At 34.4% G+C, this 14,780-nt stretch overlaps 1 protein-coding gene across 2 annotated transcripts in view; it reads right to left on the minus strand.

The window, feature by feature from the left end:
- Nucleotides 1-14,780, minus strand: part of TUSC3 (tumor suppressor candidate 3) — a gene marked incomplete at both ends in the record, with an annotated part of 120,467 nt that overhangs the window by 74,007 nt on the left and 31,680 nt on the right. For both annotated transcript variants that reach the window (XM_080344125.1, XM_080344124.1), the window contains one exon: nt 1,585-1,754. In XM_080344125.1, the coding sequence (XP_080200251.1) occupies nt 1,585-1,754 (170 nt within the window). The remainder of the gene's footprint in view (nt 1-1,584; nt 1,755-14,780) is intronic.

A 14,780-nucleotide genomic window follows, 5' to 3' on the forward strand; every position in this document is an offset into this window, starting at 1 on the left:
CTTATGCTCAGAGATTTTCAGTTTCTTCCGTACATAAATGGCTAGCCTGGTATATTACAGGATGAAGTTTATAAGCTCTTTTCAGCATAGTAAACAATATACAGTCGTAAGCAAAGTTGACTTCCTTAAACAATATACAGTCGTAAGCAAAATTAACTTCCTTAATAATAGTAATATTTATGTTGTTTTCAGATGCCCTACAAAAGAGATATACATAACACAGGGAAAAAATTTGCTATGGCCATTATAATGATGAATACACTGACCCTTATAAAGCTGAACTTAGTGCATCTCTTGTAGCTTTATCTACTGAGTAGGAAAATAAGGAGGGATTTAAACCATGAGGTAAACTTTCAACTCCTATTTCATCTCGTAAAGTTGAACTCCGGCCACACAAAGAAAAAAACAACAGCAATCAAATGCTGGAAGTTTTAAAGAAAAATCTCCTTTGACTTAAGAATGTTGGAAAGCTTCTGTACCTACTCCTTCACCTTCACAGTTCAGATGTGGAGGGTGAAGTCACAGGAATACAATTTTTATACTCTCCCTCAAAACTGGCCAACTGACTTCAATGGCAAATAATCTATAATTAAAAAATCCAATAAAACCCACATGACTACAGGTACAGACGTTAAAGTTTCTGCTGTAAATATCACATATTCCAACACCTAAGCGATCTAACAAGATGGTGCATTTACCAACTTTGTGTATTGTTTAAAGTGCTTCTATTTAAAACCAAGAAATAATACTTCTTCATATGTAGTTTATGTATTTCGTAGTTCTATGGAGTATTTTGCTGTCTATTTAAATACTGTTTAGAACTCCCTGCACAATAATCCCATCTATTACTAAACAATAATTTCTAATGCATATTTTGTCTGAATAAGGTTTTATTAGCTCAGCTTCTGATTTAGTAAGGTAATTAAGTCCATGACTACCTTTCAGTCTCTTGGCCCTATTTCCATGCCTATCATTAGTCATTTTTGGATTAACTTACTGAACTAAGAACATGCAGAGAAAGATCTTGAACTTAGAAGAATACCAGAGCCACTCTTACACATATTCTAAAAGGAGTCACCAGAACATATCAATGTGCAGTGTCAGACAGTATTCCACAATAAGCACGTCATTGTGGAAAAAGGTGCTTGCATGTAAGAACTCTCCAAAGCTGTGAAGTTACAGGGTAACTCCCATCTTCATCAGAGCCTTGGATATCTTTTATTTGAAGAAATCAGAGAGATGTCATATTATTAAATGGTAGTGAATCACTTCTGTCATGACGCATCTTTGAAAAGATCATGGTCAACTGATAATAAAATACAGCAAATTTCTTAAAGTCTTTCTTAGTTGTGTACTTTTTATTCAAGTGTGATTTAATAAAACCCAAAACTAGGAAGGCTTCTAAAATTTGGCATATAGACTAAGAGGCAGTTGAAAAGATGCTATAACAAACAAATGAGCCTGCTAAATAGTAAGCATCTATCCCATGTAAAGAAAAATCCTCAGTGTACTGCACATTGATTAAAGTGTTCACTTGAAAACTGTGGTGAGGAAGATGAAAAAGATCACTAAGGTATAAATTACCTGCAAACAGAGCACTGCCGCTGCGGCTGGAGAGCAGTGAACATCACTATCACAGAGTAGTTACGAGGCGGAGCCTTCACAAATCTTCGGAATTTGTCTCCGTTCATACGGATGACTGAACGCCTTGAGCTCCACTCCATCAGCTGCTCCACCTTTTCAGCCAAGAGATTCTGTAATTGAAGACAAGGATAAAGAATGTTTAAGCTTAAACTTCAAGCGCTCTGTACCCATATTCTGTCTTTGCATTCTCAGAGCTCCTAGGGACTTCAGCAGGAGGCTGGGAGGACCTCTATATAGCCTATAGCACCATTTAGTGCTGTATGTAGACAAGCAGATTCCAGGTATTTAAAAATTCAACTTGATGTAGTCTTAAACAAAAAATATATAGAAAATGAAATAAAACAGGTTGCTATCAAAGACAAAGGAGTAGAGTAAGGCTGTCTAAATACAAGATACCAGTACAGCAACTTTTAACTTTCATTAAAAATTGGAAGCTTTGGAAAATGCTGCATTATGTTATATTTATTGTGATTTAGACAAAATCACAGCAGGATATTGTCATTCACTCAGATACTTAGATGAAAGAAAAATGTAGCTACAAAGACAGAGAAATGGTTATTACGTTCAGAATTTCCATACAAATATGTATTGTATTGAATTTAAATTAAATTAAGTTCTATATTTTGCTACAGACAAGGGTGCACTGTCTTATAAATCCATCTAGGCACATTCTATTGTGAGATCAACATTTTAGTTGCTTTCAAGATTGAGATATTTTAGCTGAAATCTAAGTGTAGAAGAAAAAAAAATGCTTCTTTGTAGCTGTTCTTTTGCATGAAAGTATTCCATCACATGAATAATTTAAAAACAGGCAATGAGACATATTAGAAGGTGGCCCTCATGCTAAATACATTCATGTAATGATTCCTATGAAAATCTATTTAGAATTTTTTTTATCAAGTAAGCCTAACATCAAACATGCTTAGGAGAGACTTTTTAGTCTCCTAAGTTACCTAACTTCAGTGAGGTTGCACTGACTATGCTCTAGGTGAGTTGCTACACCTACAGCATATCAGGATCAATGCAACAATCCATCTTGTTTTAAGCCTTCAGCTCCCTGCTCAAGGACACTGTGGAAGCTGCCTATATCTAACATGAGCTTAAAAAGTGGAGAAAACTGGAATATTATGACTTGCACAGAGGCTGGATGTGGAGGGAAGTTGGGACGGACAGACAGAAACAAAGAGAGTGAAAAAGGGGCACAAAAGAGAAATTAAGTTCAGAAAACTGGAAGGTGCAAGACCTCCAATAAAATATACATGAGTTTGTGAAATGGTCTACGAACTAACAAGGATCCGCGGTGGAAGGGAAGAAAAAAACAACTTTACAAAACATAATGAAATGGAGACACTCTGAGAATAGAGAATGTGAAGACAGACAAGATAAGGATAGAACTCAAATACTATGCAGGAATAACTGAGCAAGGAGACAAGGTGGCTTTTCTAGGACTTCTAAAAGAAAAAAAAAAAGAATGAAATAGAAAAATTATCTCATTTAGTAACATTTTGACAAATCAGTAAGGCTATAAATAAGAGCAGAGATAGATACATGAGGGAAAGGAAGGAGTGAACTACAAGGATAAAGGAAAATGACATTTTGCCTCTTCAGTCTTCCATCTTAAAAATTAGCAGAAGATTGTCCTTGGAGTTCCTTATAAGGCATAGCTGGTCATCAGAACTTTTGATTCCGAAGAAGTTTTGATCTGCATATTTCTTTAACAGTTTTGAGATAGCCAAATATATTTGACCCTATAAAGCATTTTTTAAAAATATTTTAGGTTTTCATTCCTATTCTCAGAATCTAGCTAATATTTGTCACCACAAATGTCAAGGAGAGATTACATCTCTATCTACCATGAGAATACCAATGAATCAATTAATGCTACAATTTTTCTTCCCCTAAAACACATGAGTTTTAGTAATTTTGTTTCAAAACTATTATGTACGTTATTCTCCTTAAAAAGAACCAAAAAGCCGATTACACAAAAATGAAGCCTACTCATTTGTAAGATTTCCTTGGATTAGCAGTGCCTGGATTAAATCTTTCTGTTTATTTAAAAATGCATCAGGCACTCCAGTTGGTAATATGCAATAAAATATACGGAGCTAAAAAGGATGTTTATTTGTATTTGCAAAAGCTTTAATAACTGAAGCAAAAAGAAACTGAAGGAACTACTAAAAAACTTTTAAATTAATACAAGAAGGGCATACCATATCCTTCCTGGTACAGAAAAAAAGAAAGACTTTTCAGAATAGGCCTTATTGAGAGAAAATAAACAGAAATCCATGAAGTAACATTAAGGGCATTAAAGACAAAGCATGATCTTGACAGAATAAATAGGAGAGAGAGGAAAACAAACAAACAAACAAACAACAAAAAAACCCACAGCTCTATTACTGCTATACAATTTGTTTCTACAAAAGAATCAGTGATATCAAAAGAGTCTCATTCAGGGACGTCCCATACAAAGTCTCACTTGGAAGCCTGTTGCCAATGAACAATTGCCCTGTTTCCTTCATATTCAGCCATGTATTATGTCACCTTCACACAGCTCTTGTGCAATACTGTGAGGTTCATTATAATGGGAAGGTCTGATATTGTTTTATCACTTACAGAATATTTGCACAATATATGCCACTGAGTAAGTTATCAATCTTTTCCTCATCTCATTCAAAAACGTAGCCCAAGAAATGAATCTACTGTTAAATGAGTTTCCATTTTAGCTGTGCATTTTCCTTTAAAGTTTAGTTCCTGTGTTAGGGAAATGTGGCACATTTCAACATATCAACTGTCTACTTTAACTCTGGATGAAAAACGAATTCACTTTTCAGACACTACAGTCAGAAAATCGATCAGTCTGTTAAAAGAGTGGAAAAAAAAAATAAACAAACATTAGCAGACTGGCCTTACGGATTTCATAATTCAGAACGCAATTTCAATATTTTTATAATAAAAATTTGTAAAAGTGTATACACTTTTGTATAAAAACAAACAGAGATTGTTGAATAAAAGTACAAGTATGGGCTCTACCTCAGTCAAAAATTATCTTGTGTGAAAGAATAGTGTTAAAAAATTAAAAAAACAAAACAAAACAAAACAAAACCAAACCAAAACCAGAAATAATTTAGAAACAAAAGGCAGAATTTTCCCTATTATCCTAGTGGAATAATGATAAAAATACAGATCTAAAATAAAGATCTATTAATACCCAGGAAAGCACTGTTAGAAAAGACAATGATCTATCCGTAAATATTCTGACAGCACTGAAACTGAACATGTCCTCCATTATTTTCCTTTTACCAGTTACCACCCAACTATATAAACCATACATAAGACTGTCATCAAGGTAAATCTCCATTCGGATTCTAGACATTTGCAAAAATTTTATTAACTTGGCTTGTTCCAACCCCTGGGGAAACATTTTCCAGAGAAAATCTGGAAAAAAGATTACTAAATCAGACCCATTAGAGAAAACACATCTCCTGATGACTGAGAGACACGAACAACTGTTGCTCATGTCCAGAAAATGAGACGCAATGTCTTATTTGTGGTCATTTTCTGCTCCTTTCCACTGTCTACATAGGTAAAGATCCTACATTTGTTTAAACCCAATTATTTTGATAATTCCTTTGAGCATTTACTAGCTTTATGCCAGTGACTTAAAACAACTGCTTTAGCTGAAACACACAAAAAAACCAAAACCAAACCAAACAAAAAACACACAAGTATAAACCTGAGAAGGGAAATTCGTCCTTTATAAAGAAAATTGCAGTTTTTTTGGTGCAAATAACTACAGAAAGGTCAACAGATAACAGTCTACTTATGAAAGCATAGAGAACACTTAAATCAATCAGTAAATAGGCAGCTATGTATAATTTATTTATTTTCATTAGCTGATGGCCCAAGCAGAATAAAAGAATGCAGCAACATAAATGCTAATATCTGTAAACCAAATAGAACTATAATATTACTTGCTGTTCCTACGCTATTTTATCATAGGTGTAAACATATGGCACAATAGCATTTTTTAAAAACTAAACAGCTCTTAAAAATGTAACTGAGAAAATCCAGAATCCAGGAATTTTCTCATGCAACAAGGAAAGCAGTTCTTGATTTAGGACAGTGATTTCTCCACAAAGAAATCACCTATGAAAATTATTTTTGTTACTGGAATAGGGGCAAAGTCACTGGTAGTTTGGCCTCAATCCCATTAAGCAGATAAGCAAATCACCACTGAAATAAACTGCTTGGGTCAGCAATTCTAAATAATTCTGCTTTTGTCCCCATGGGTAGCAATTTTTTTTTTTTTTTCCATTTGCAGTTGTCCATATCACTGAAACAAGAATAAAGCAAAAGAACAAAGTTAGAGGTCATTTATTATAGATCTCAGTTTCAGTGATGTGAAGAAAAAAAACTATGCCACCTGTCAGAAATGTAGGCAAACTGTGACAAGTTACAAAACAGAAGAAGGTGGCAGGCCCCGCTTCTGGCATTTGCACCTGGAGCAATTCCCCATTAGAGATTGCTTCCCAGTGATCCCCTGTATCTCCTCTCCGCTTCTTAACCCAACAGAGCTTGGCATCTACAAGCCTTCCCTTTCGTACTCTGTTGACTAGCAGATTAGCTACTCAAAACACAGCTTTATTTATTCAGTCTCCCAAGACACACAGCCTAAAAGACAAAGCATAAACAACAATAACAACCACCCTGTATACACATATTTTTTCTCACTTGACTGTTAATCTTCCTTGGCCAGATTTTCTAAATTTCTTTTGGTCCAAATAAAACCATGTCTCTTGTGGGGGTGCCAGGGGGATGTGTAGGAAGAAAAAAACCCACCAAACTAAATATAACACAAAAATTGTCACAAATTTTCCTAAATGCTGCTTGCCCTGTCTGTCCAACGGATGCCACTGATATTTTCAAGACAAACCTCTTATTTTTAAACAAACAAAAATATTTAAGATTTAAATACTTGTTGATTTAGATTTCTTGATCTGGGAAACACACATCATAGCAAAATAGCTGGAGTATGGCAAAGGGAGGCTGCTTCCTGTTTCTCATGGAAGTTTTATCAGATTGTCTTTATCACATAAAAATATTTCCAATGGGTTTATGTTACTGAAAATGTATTTTGAATTAAGTTTCTTCTTTAGAACTCCTTTCATTTACTTGTCTTCAGTCAGCAAAACATCACACAGACAATTTAAGGCATAAAGGACCATTATATACAGCAAGGAACAAAGTCCCAACGACACTACACAATGTGTCAATGTCCAAATAAGCTTCCTTTCATGTGAAATACAGTCGCTCTACCCATTTGCTTCTTTCAGGTTTCAGCACTTTCTGATGCAAGAAGGTGCCTCCTGAATACTATCAGACACGTGAACATGGAAGACTTCAACTCCAGAGAGACAGGGTCAAGATCTGTAAGATGAGATACCAGTACTAGGAAAAATCCTCAAAAAAATTGGGAGACACTCAATCTACTGTTGATGACTAGTAAGGCTGAGGCATCAGTTATTACTAAGCCAAAATTCTAATTCAGTCCACTAGCTCAAATTTCATAGTTTCTGTAGTGAAAGAAGTAAAGTGAGGAGATTCTAATTAATTAATTGATACTATATTTGCTACTGGAGATAAATGAAGTACAGATTTTTTTTGAGTATTTCTTAAATGATAATGTCACAAATAAACAATTTAGGTGGCTTGACTTACACATTTCCTTTATGTGCATCTTACTAAAACTGGCTAATGAAGACTGAATGACCATCCTTGATGAAGACTCTGCTTTGTTCACTTAGGTGCACCAAATCCCCAAGAAATGTTAGCTTTGTAGGTAATTATTTCAGGACAACACTTATTGTAAAAACAAACAAAAGAGTTGTACTGATAAGGCATTAAAAGAATCTCACAAGTCCCTCAGTCTGATGTAGGTAGCTAAAATTATCACTTGTCTTCTTTCTTGGTCTTTCTTTACACTAAGAAAAATAGCATAGAGAAACTAACCATACTAATAAATGCATCTCAGTAGTATGTTGTAAGAACAGTTAAGTCCTCTAAAAATGTATCGGATAAACATTCACAGATATGTAATTACTGACTCCATTACATTAGTAGCAGAAAGACAATGGAATTAACATTCAAAGTGCTGTTACAACCTATTTAAATTTACAGTCATTCATTCATTCTTCTGTTATCGCTTGTTCACCTGATGCCTGCATATAAATGCAATTTACACTACCAATACATCAGTATCCTTGATCAAAAATAGTTTTATCATTTGTAAGCCTTTACAAACAACACTTCCATATACTCAGGTAATTGTATGTGTTTGTATAATTTCCTACACACTAAAACGGGAGAAGATAGTTGACTGCTTTCCAAGCCAAACCTTCTAAACAAGACCTCACATGGCTCATGGACTTGAAGGTGCTAAAGAAGAGTAATTTCTTCGATCTGTCTAAACCTTCACTCTCCTCTCCAACACCTCCTAGGTTATTGTGGAAACCGGTAAAAAATTACAACATATTTCACTTTTATCAAAATTGAATCCTCTTCAAAGTAAGACAGGCAGCATCAGTAGCTTTATTCAAAACATTTATTCCTGAGTTGGAACTTGTTTCTGATGAGGAAGAGAAACCACAGATCATGTCAAATTTACAAACTTTGTCAAAAGTAAGTTCTCAATTTACAACACCAGAAACTCTTGGTCTAATGGAGAACTCCAAGATTAAGCACCTGGATATTCCAGGGAGCAACATACTTTTCTGCAGCAGAAATTAGCAACGTTTACATCAAATTCTGGAGACATAAGAAGCATAGTGCAGTCTGTTCTATAAGTGATAAGGTCATAAGCTAATTCTTCTGTTGAGAATGGCTGTACCAGTACTGCAAATGTTTCCTCCTCTGCAGCATTCCATCATCTTTCAAGGCTATTTTTTATTACTTAAAAAATAAATAAAAATAAATACATAAATATATAAATATATATATACACATATATAAATAAAAGAGCATGAGTTAATGCAAATATTACTAACCACTAATATACAAAGCAATTTATCAGGATACTTTTTCCCCCTTTCAGATTATTTATTTATATATAAAAGGCCATTGCCTGACCATAACCGAGAAACCACGTAAGCTGGCACAGTATGACTGACTTGATATTATGCTCCATTGACTTGAAGCCATTTAGCTGTGACTGAGGATTTGCTCCTTGGAATCAGACACTGATTTTCATCTTTATGCAAAATAGCCTATATTTTGTGGTATTAAGCCTAAACATGACCTTTTCAGGCTGAGTAGATAAATGAACAGAGAACTAAAAGTACAGGAGGGTTTTATTTTGGCCTATAATTTGCTCTATTAGCAAATTAAGGAAAAGCTGGTTGATTCCCTGTTACACAGAGCTGTCATTTTCTGATCATTATACAAGAAAGCAACAACAATATTTTTTCCACTGCAGAAAAAAACAAGATAAAAAGTAACCTGCATAATGGTTATACATGGATGTATTTTGTCCAGTTGATTTTAAAAAGATCCTTAATTTCCATGCAGTACAATGCTAATTGACAATTTCTTTCAAAATATAGGAAATTCATCCTTCTTTGTAAGTAATAGTTTTCAAAATTTTCACAATTTGTCACAAGATTTTATTTTTCAATGAATGTAAGTATTCATAAACTTCACCTAATTTAAATAAAGTCTGTCAACTCAACAGCATGAGTTACAGAGTAGGACTGCAAACAATCATACAGTTTACTTCAGGAAAGAGAATCCCTACTATATTGAATTAAATACACACAACTTAAACCATTCAAGAGTTTATGGAAATAAGCCTACATAAGATGTCTTATACAACTACATGCTTTTTCCCCTCCTGTTTTGTTTTGTTTTTGTTTTGTGAGTTTTATTTGTGCTGTTGGTTTTTAGGGTTGGTTGTTTGTTTTTTGTTGGTTTTTTTTTTTTGGGGGGGGGTGCTTTGGTTTGGTTTGTTTGTTTTTACAATCATGGAAGTAATTAAAAACATAATGGGAAATATCGAAAGGATGAATTATGAATTAGAGAAAAGATACTACAACAAAATCATCAGCTAAACCTGAAAGTACATTTTACTTAGGTCACCTTTACACTGAAAGGATATTAGTCTCGGGAGAGCATAATATAGGACAACTAGGATGATTCCAAGAGTCCTTGTTATATAGAAAGGCTAAAAAAAATCCATTTATTCTCAGTGGAAAACACTTCAGGGTGACCTAGCAAAATCATTGCAAAAGTTCTTGATTAAAAGATTGGAAAAAGTACTTAGCAAAATATTAAAATGATGTAAAAACAAGTTAGAAACTAACATATTTCTGCACAGATAATTCAATAATAACATCAACCTCCTAATTGTAAATGACTGTATTTTGTCAGTATCCAGAATCCTCCTGGAAACTGGATACAACCATGCCTTTTGGAGTGCTAAGATTAAGATGTTTAAGCAGATACTTCAAGTTAATTCTATGCACAATTATTATTTCACAAATAAAAACTCTTTCTAAGTCCAGGAACACATCTCACAGCTGCAGATTATCAAGGCATGTGAGACACTAACATACTCATTCTGTCTGCCATTTTCAAGTATTTGTGAGTTTTAGGTAAGACTAAACTTAGCTAAGCCAGCCTTTTAAACTAATTGCTATTAGCATTGCCATTCTGAGTTTCATAAATTCTTCCACACATCCTTCAAGAATTTTTTATTAAGTTCAGCTTGCCGTAATACTCATCTCACAATGTTCAGCAGCCTGGCCGAGTTTACCATGGAGAATTATGAATTAACTACTGAAAGCCATTCAAGAACTACTACATGCTTTGTGTATCTCTCCTCTACTAGAAAGATTATCAGCTTCTCAGCCACATCATTAATATTGTGCTTATTGTTAAAAATCAAGTAATTTCTGATCCCATTCTTTTCCATTCACTTCTTTAGTATTTGCTGTAATCAATAGGCAGCCTTATTTAAACTATATAGATAATTTGAAGAAACAGAATTTCTCTACTAAAACCAAACTTAATTGTACATAAAGACACAAGCCATTTCTCCTTTTTCCCCAAAAAAATGTCATTTTTCTATTGTTTTGTAAGATTAGAGGACAAAATGTCCTGGAAAACATGAAAGCAAGGTCTCTCTTTCTTGAATTATATGCCTCTTGGGCTGCTCTGAAGCACTATTTTGTGAAGGTCAGCTGATCATTTCTCCAAACAATGCTACATGACTGACTGTTCCCTGTTAACGTCATTGCAAATTATTTTATTCAACTGAATCTCTTTAAAATAAGAGATCTATTAAAGAAAATAGCATTACAGAGTAAGCCATAAGAACATAGTAATAAAGGATCAGGTTGTTCATATACTAAAGAGATTTGTACATATCATGTCCTATATGGGGAATGTGGAGATGCTGCTCAGGGAGAAAGGCAAATAGATAGTATGATCCTTTGCAAAAAACATGAAAAACTCTCCAGAATAATTTGTCCTGTAATACTTTCTGTATTAATAAGAGAAAGACTGGAAGAAAATTAAAGAGTCAATGTTAACCTGAATTTGCTGTTTCTTTGAGATACAATACAGGCAACCAGAACACAGACTTCAAGTCTGAACATGGAGAAAACAGTCTGCATTTCTTACCTAGTCTGGTTGAAAGTTCAGTTCACAACTCCAGAGCAATTTTGCAGAATGGCTGAGGTTGGAAGGGAGCTCTGAAGGTCATCTAGTCCAACCCCCCTGCTCAAGCAGGGCCACCTAGAGTCAGTGGCCCAGGACCATGACCAGACAGCTTTTGAGTACTTCCAAGGAGGGAGACTCCACAACCTCTCTGGAGAATCCTTTCCAGCACTCAGTCACCATCACGGTGGAAAAAGTGTTCTCTGACGTTCAGAAGGAACTGTTTCAAATTTGTGTCCATGGCTTCTGGTCCTGTCACCAGGCACAAATGAAAAGAGTCCAGCTCTGTCGTCTTTACACTTTACCCTTCAGGATTCCTCCTGAGCTTTCTCTTCTCTTGGATAAACAGTCCTAGGTCTCTCAGCCTTTCTTTAGAACATTCTCCATTTCAGAACATTAGATGGAAAGCATGCTATTTACAGGATGTGTGTGACAAGACATCACTGAAAAGTATTTCCACTAAATTTTTTGTTCTTTGTGAGAGTAAAGCAAGCCCTATACAGAAAGTAGAATCTAGAGGAAAAGGGACTGGGACAAGCATAGAGACTAAAAAGATTGCCCTTATGTTCAAACTGCATTTGTTCCCTTTTTCATGATAAAGTAATTCAGAAATCTATATTAGTGGAAAAAATCTTCCTTTCTTAGTGATATACACCAGTCCTCTTCCTGCCTCCCATCCCCCACCTGTACCTGCACATTCCTCTGCATATTTGTAGAACAAGATTTTATATTGAAAGTTGATATACCAATGATGATGTTAACACCACACAGAGGTAAATCACTTTAGAAATTTGAGGTTGCTTTGGAATGCTTGCAACAAATCACAATTTGAAAGAAGACAAAAGAGCAACAAAAGTTCAGGGTATTACTGGATTTTTTTTTTTTTCTCCAAAAATTTAAAGAGCTTAAATGGCATCCACATCTTTTCACTCTGTAAACAGGGATTCTAGAGAGACATTCTACAAAGCCACTGCTAGCTAAGCTCTCTTCACTGTGAAATCATCACAAAGATACTAATCTCTCAAAGTACGCTCGAAGTACTGTGCTACCACTGAAGAATTACCCAGCAATCAAGCCAGACAACCAAACTATTGGTAATGTTAAAAAAAGAACTTTCTTCCTTTTCTCCAATTTTCTAAGTTATTTCAAACAGCAGGTTAAAATACAGATGCTATATTTTCAATCGCTGAAAGTACAGAACAGATGACTAAACTGCTACAATGAAAACGAGTTTTATTTTAAAAAAGTAAGCTTACAAACTGCTAGCTATGGAAAAAGCATCAAGACTTTACAGTTAATTAGGTCATAAAGGAAGACTGGGTAGGGGCAGGACTATGTCCTGTTAAAAGAAAACATGCTAAGAACAAACTAATACAACAACCATTTCAAATTTAAAATGCATAGTGAACACAAACCAAATCAGAGGTGCTTTGGTTCCATAAATGAGTGAAAACACACTGGAAGAAAGAGGAACAAAAGGGCTGAAATTAAATTGTTGTAAGGGCACTTAAGCACTGTTTTGTAATCAGAAAATAACTGCTTGAACAGTAAAACAATGAGACCTCAAATCAAACATACTGAAATAATTTTGCTAGAATGCCCTTAAGAATAATAAATGATTTAATTTTTCTTTAAATTGCTCCTTCAAAGAATATAGCAGTACTTTACCTTACTTTGTTATTATATAACAGACATTTAAAATGAGGGTATATAACATAAAAGAACTTTAGATTAAGCTAAATGACCTTTAACTAAATCAACACATCAGCAGAGTTCTTGTGAATATGTTGCTCCAGACAAGCATAGAAAGACCAGTTAAGCTGATCTAGAGGCCACACAAAGCATCTAGAAGAAAAACATTCTGGGTATGAGCACATTCTGGCTACTTCATCTCCCAAAACTAAAAGAAACAAACAAAAAACAAACACATAAGCAGATGTCATGCATTTGTCTTTTTGGTATTAACAAGAGGTTTCTCAAGTACCTATTCCTTATTGGCACCGTTACTGTTAATAAGAAAGGTTACCTTGCTGATTAGCACACTGGGAGGCTAAAAAATAGAATTAAATTTGTCATGTTTCTTCACAGCAACTGAACAGTAGCAAATTAAAAGACTAATGGCAGAGGAAATAAGTGGTGGTGATAAGCAATAAACACTTTCTATCTTGTGACAAGCCAATTAGGTACTTTCTGAAATAAGATCTAACTATGCACAAACTAGTCTATGCGCAAATAAAGAATTTCAAAGATTATAATCAAAAAGTTGCAGGCAAAACAGTTATCAATCTTTAGAGTGGAAAACTTATTACCAAAGATGCTGAAAGACCTTCTATCTACCTACCACAGATCTGACTTAGATTTGACTTGCATTTTTTCCTTAAAATTCCAGGTGTTCTTCATGTTCTACCCATAAACCCAAGTACCCATATGATTAAGCTTTCAATGTACAAACATGGTAGAAAATAAATAAAGATTACATAAAATATCATTAGTGCTCTCATTACACATAAATGATAGCTCTTACATCTACTAAATCTGGAAATATCAGAGTTAAAAATAACCACAGATTTTCCACAAAAAAATACTAAGTTCTTTTACTAAAGAGGAAAATTTCAATTTCAAGAAATCAAGAAATATTAAGTTTCAGTTCTATAACAGACCCAGTACAGACCGCTCATTATCCTGTATTTAAAGTTAAGGAAAACAGAAAGAATACTTGTGCTTTTGAAATGTAGAGTATTTAAAGACAGAGAAGAAAAGGAAAGAAAAAATTATTTGGCAGTTTGGTTTTTGTGGAGAGTTTGTTGATGTAGAAAAATGAAAAATATAAAACTAGAAAAGAAGCATGACTATAAAAGTTGATGTTCTGCAGACCTAGAGATCTGCTTTTCAAAGTAATTAAAAGGATAATTCTGCACTCTATTTTGTTTCAGTAGAAAAAGAGACATCACTGCCCCTGATTAACTAAATGCACTTATATATACTCTGAAATATTCTGTTGATCCCCAGTCCATCACTGTAAGGACATAACAGATGCTGTGACCAGCTAAGACCAAAAATCAGCCTAATCCACATCCAACAGTGGACTCCTACAAAACATTGAGGGAACTGAGCAAACACATATATCCTAGCCTATATTCTCCCAGCCCTCACCATTTGCATCTGAGGGACATCCTGAGGTAGAAAACCTTATCTTTGTATTTAAAATAACTCCACAAAGGATGAACACCAAAAAATTACTGAAGTCAAAGGCTGTGTTATGTTTAAAGAACACATCCCTACACATGTGAATAAAATTTATGCAGATTCCCATCTTGCCTATTTTAGCATCTAGCTGAAAAGATACACTACAGCTAATTGAACTTATTTTCTCACATAAAAATATTCTGCGTTTGAAATCGGCATTATTTAAGGTCAAAATTAAC

This window comes from Nesoenas mayeri, assembly GCF_963082525.1.
Source record: "Nesoenas mayeri genome assembly, chromosome: 4".
Taxonomy (NCBI): Eukaryota; Metazoa; Chordata; class Aves; order Columbiformes; family Columbidae; genus Nesoenas; species Nesoenas mayeri.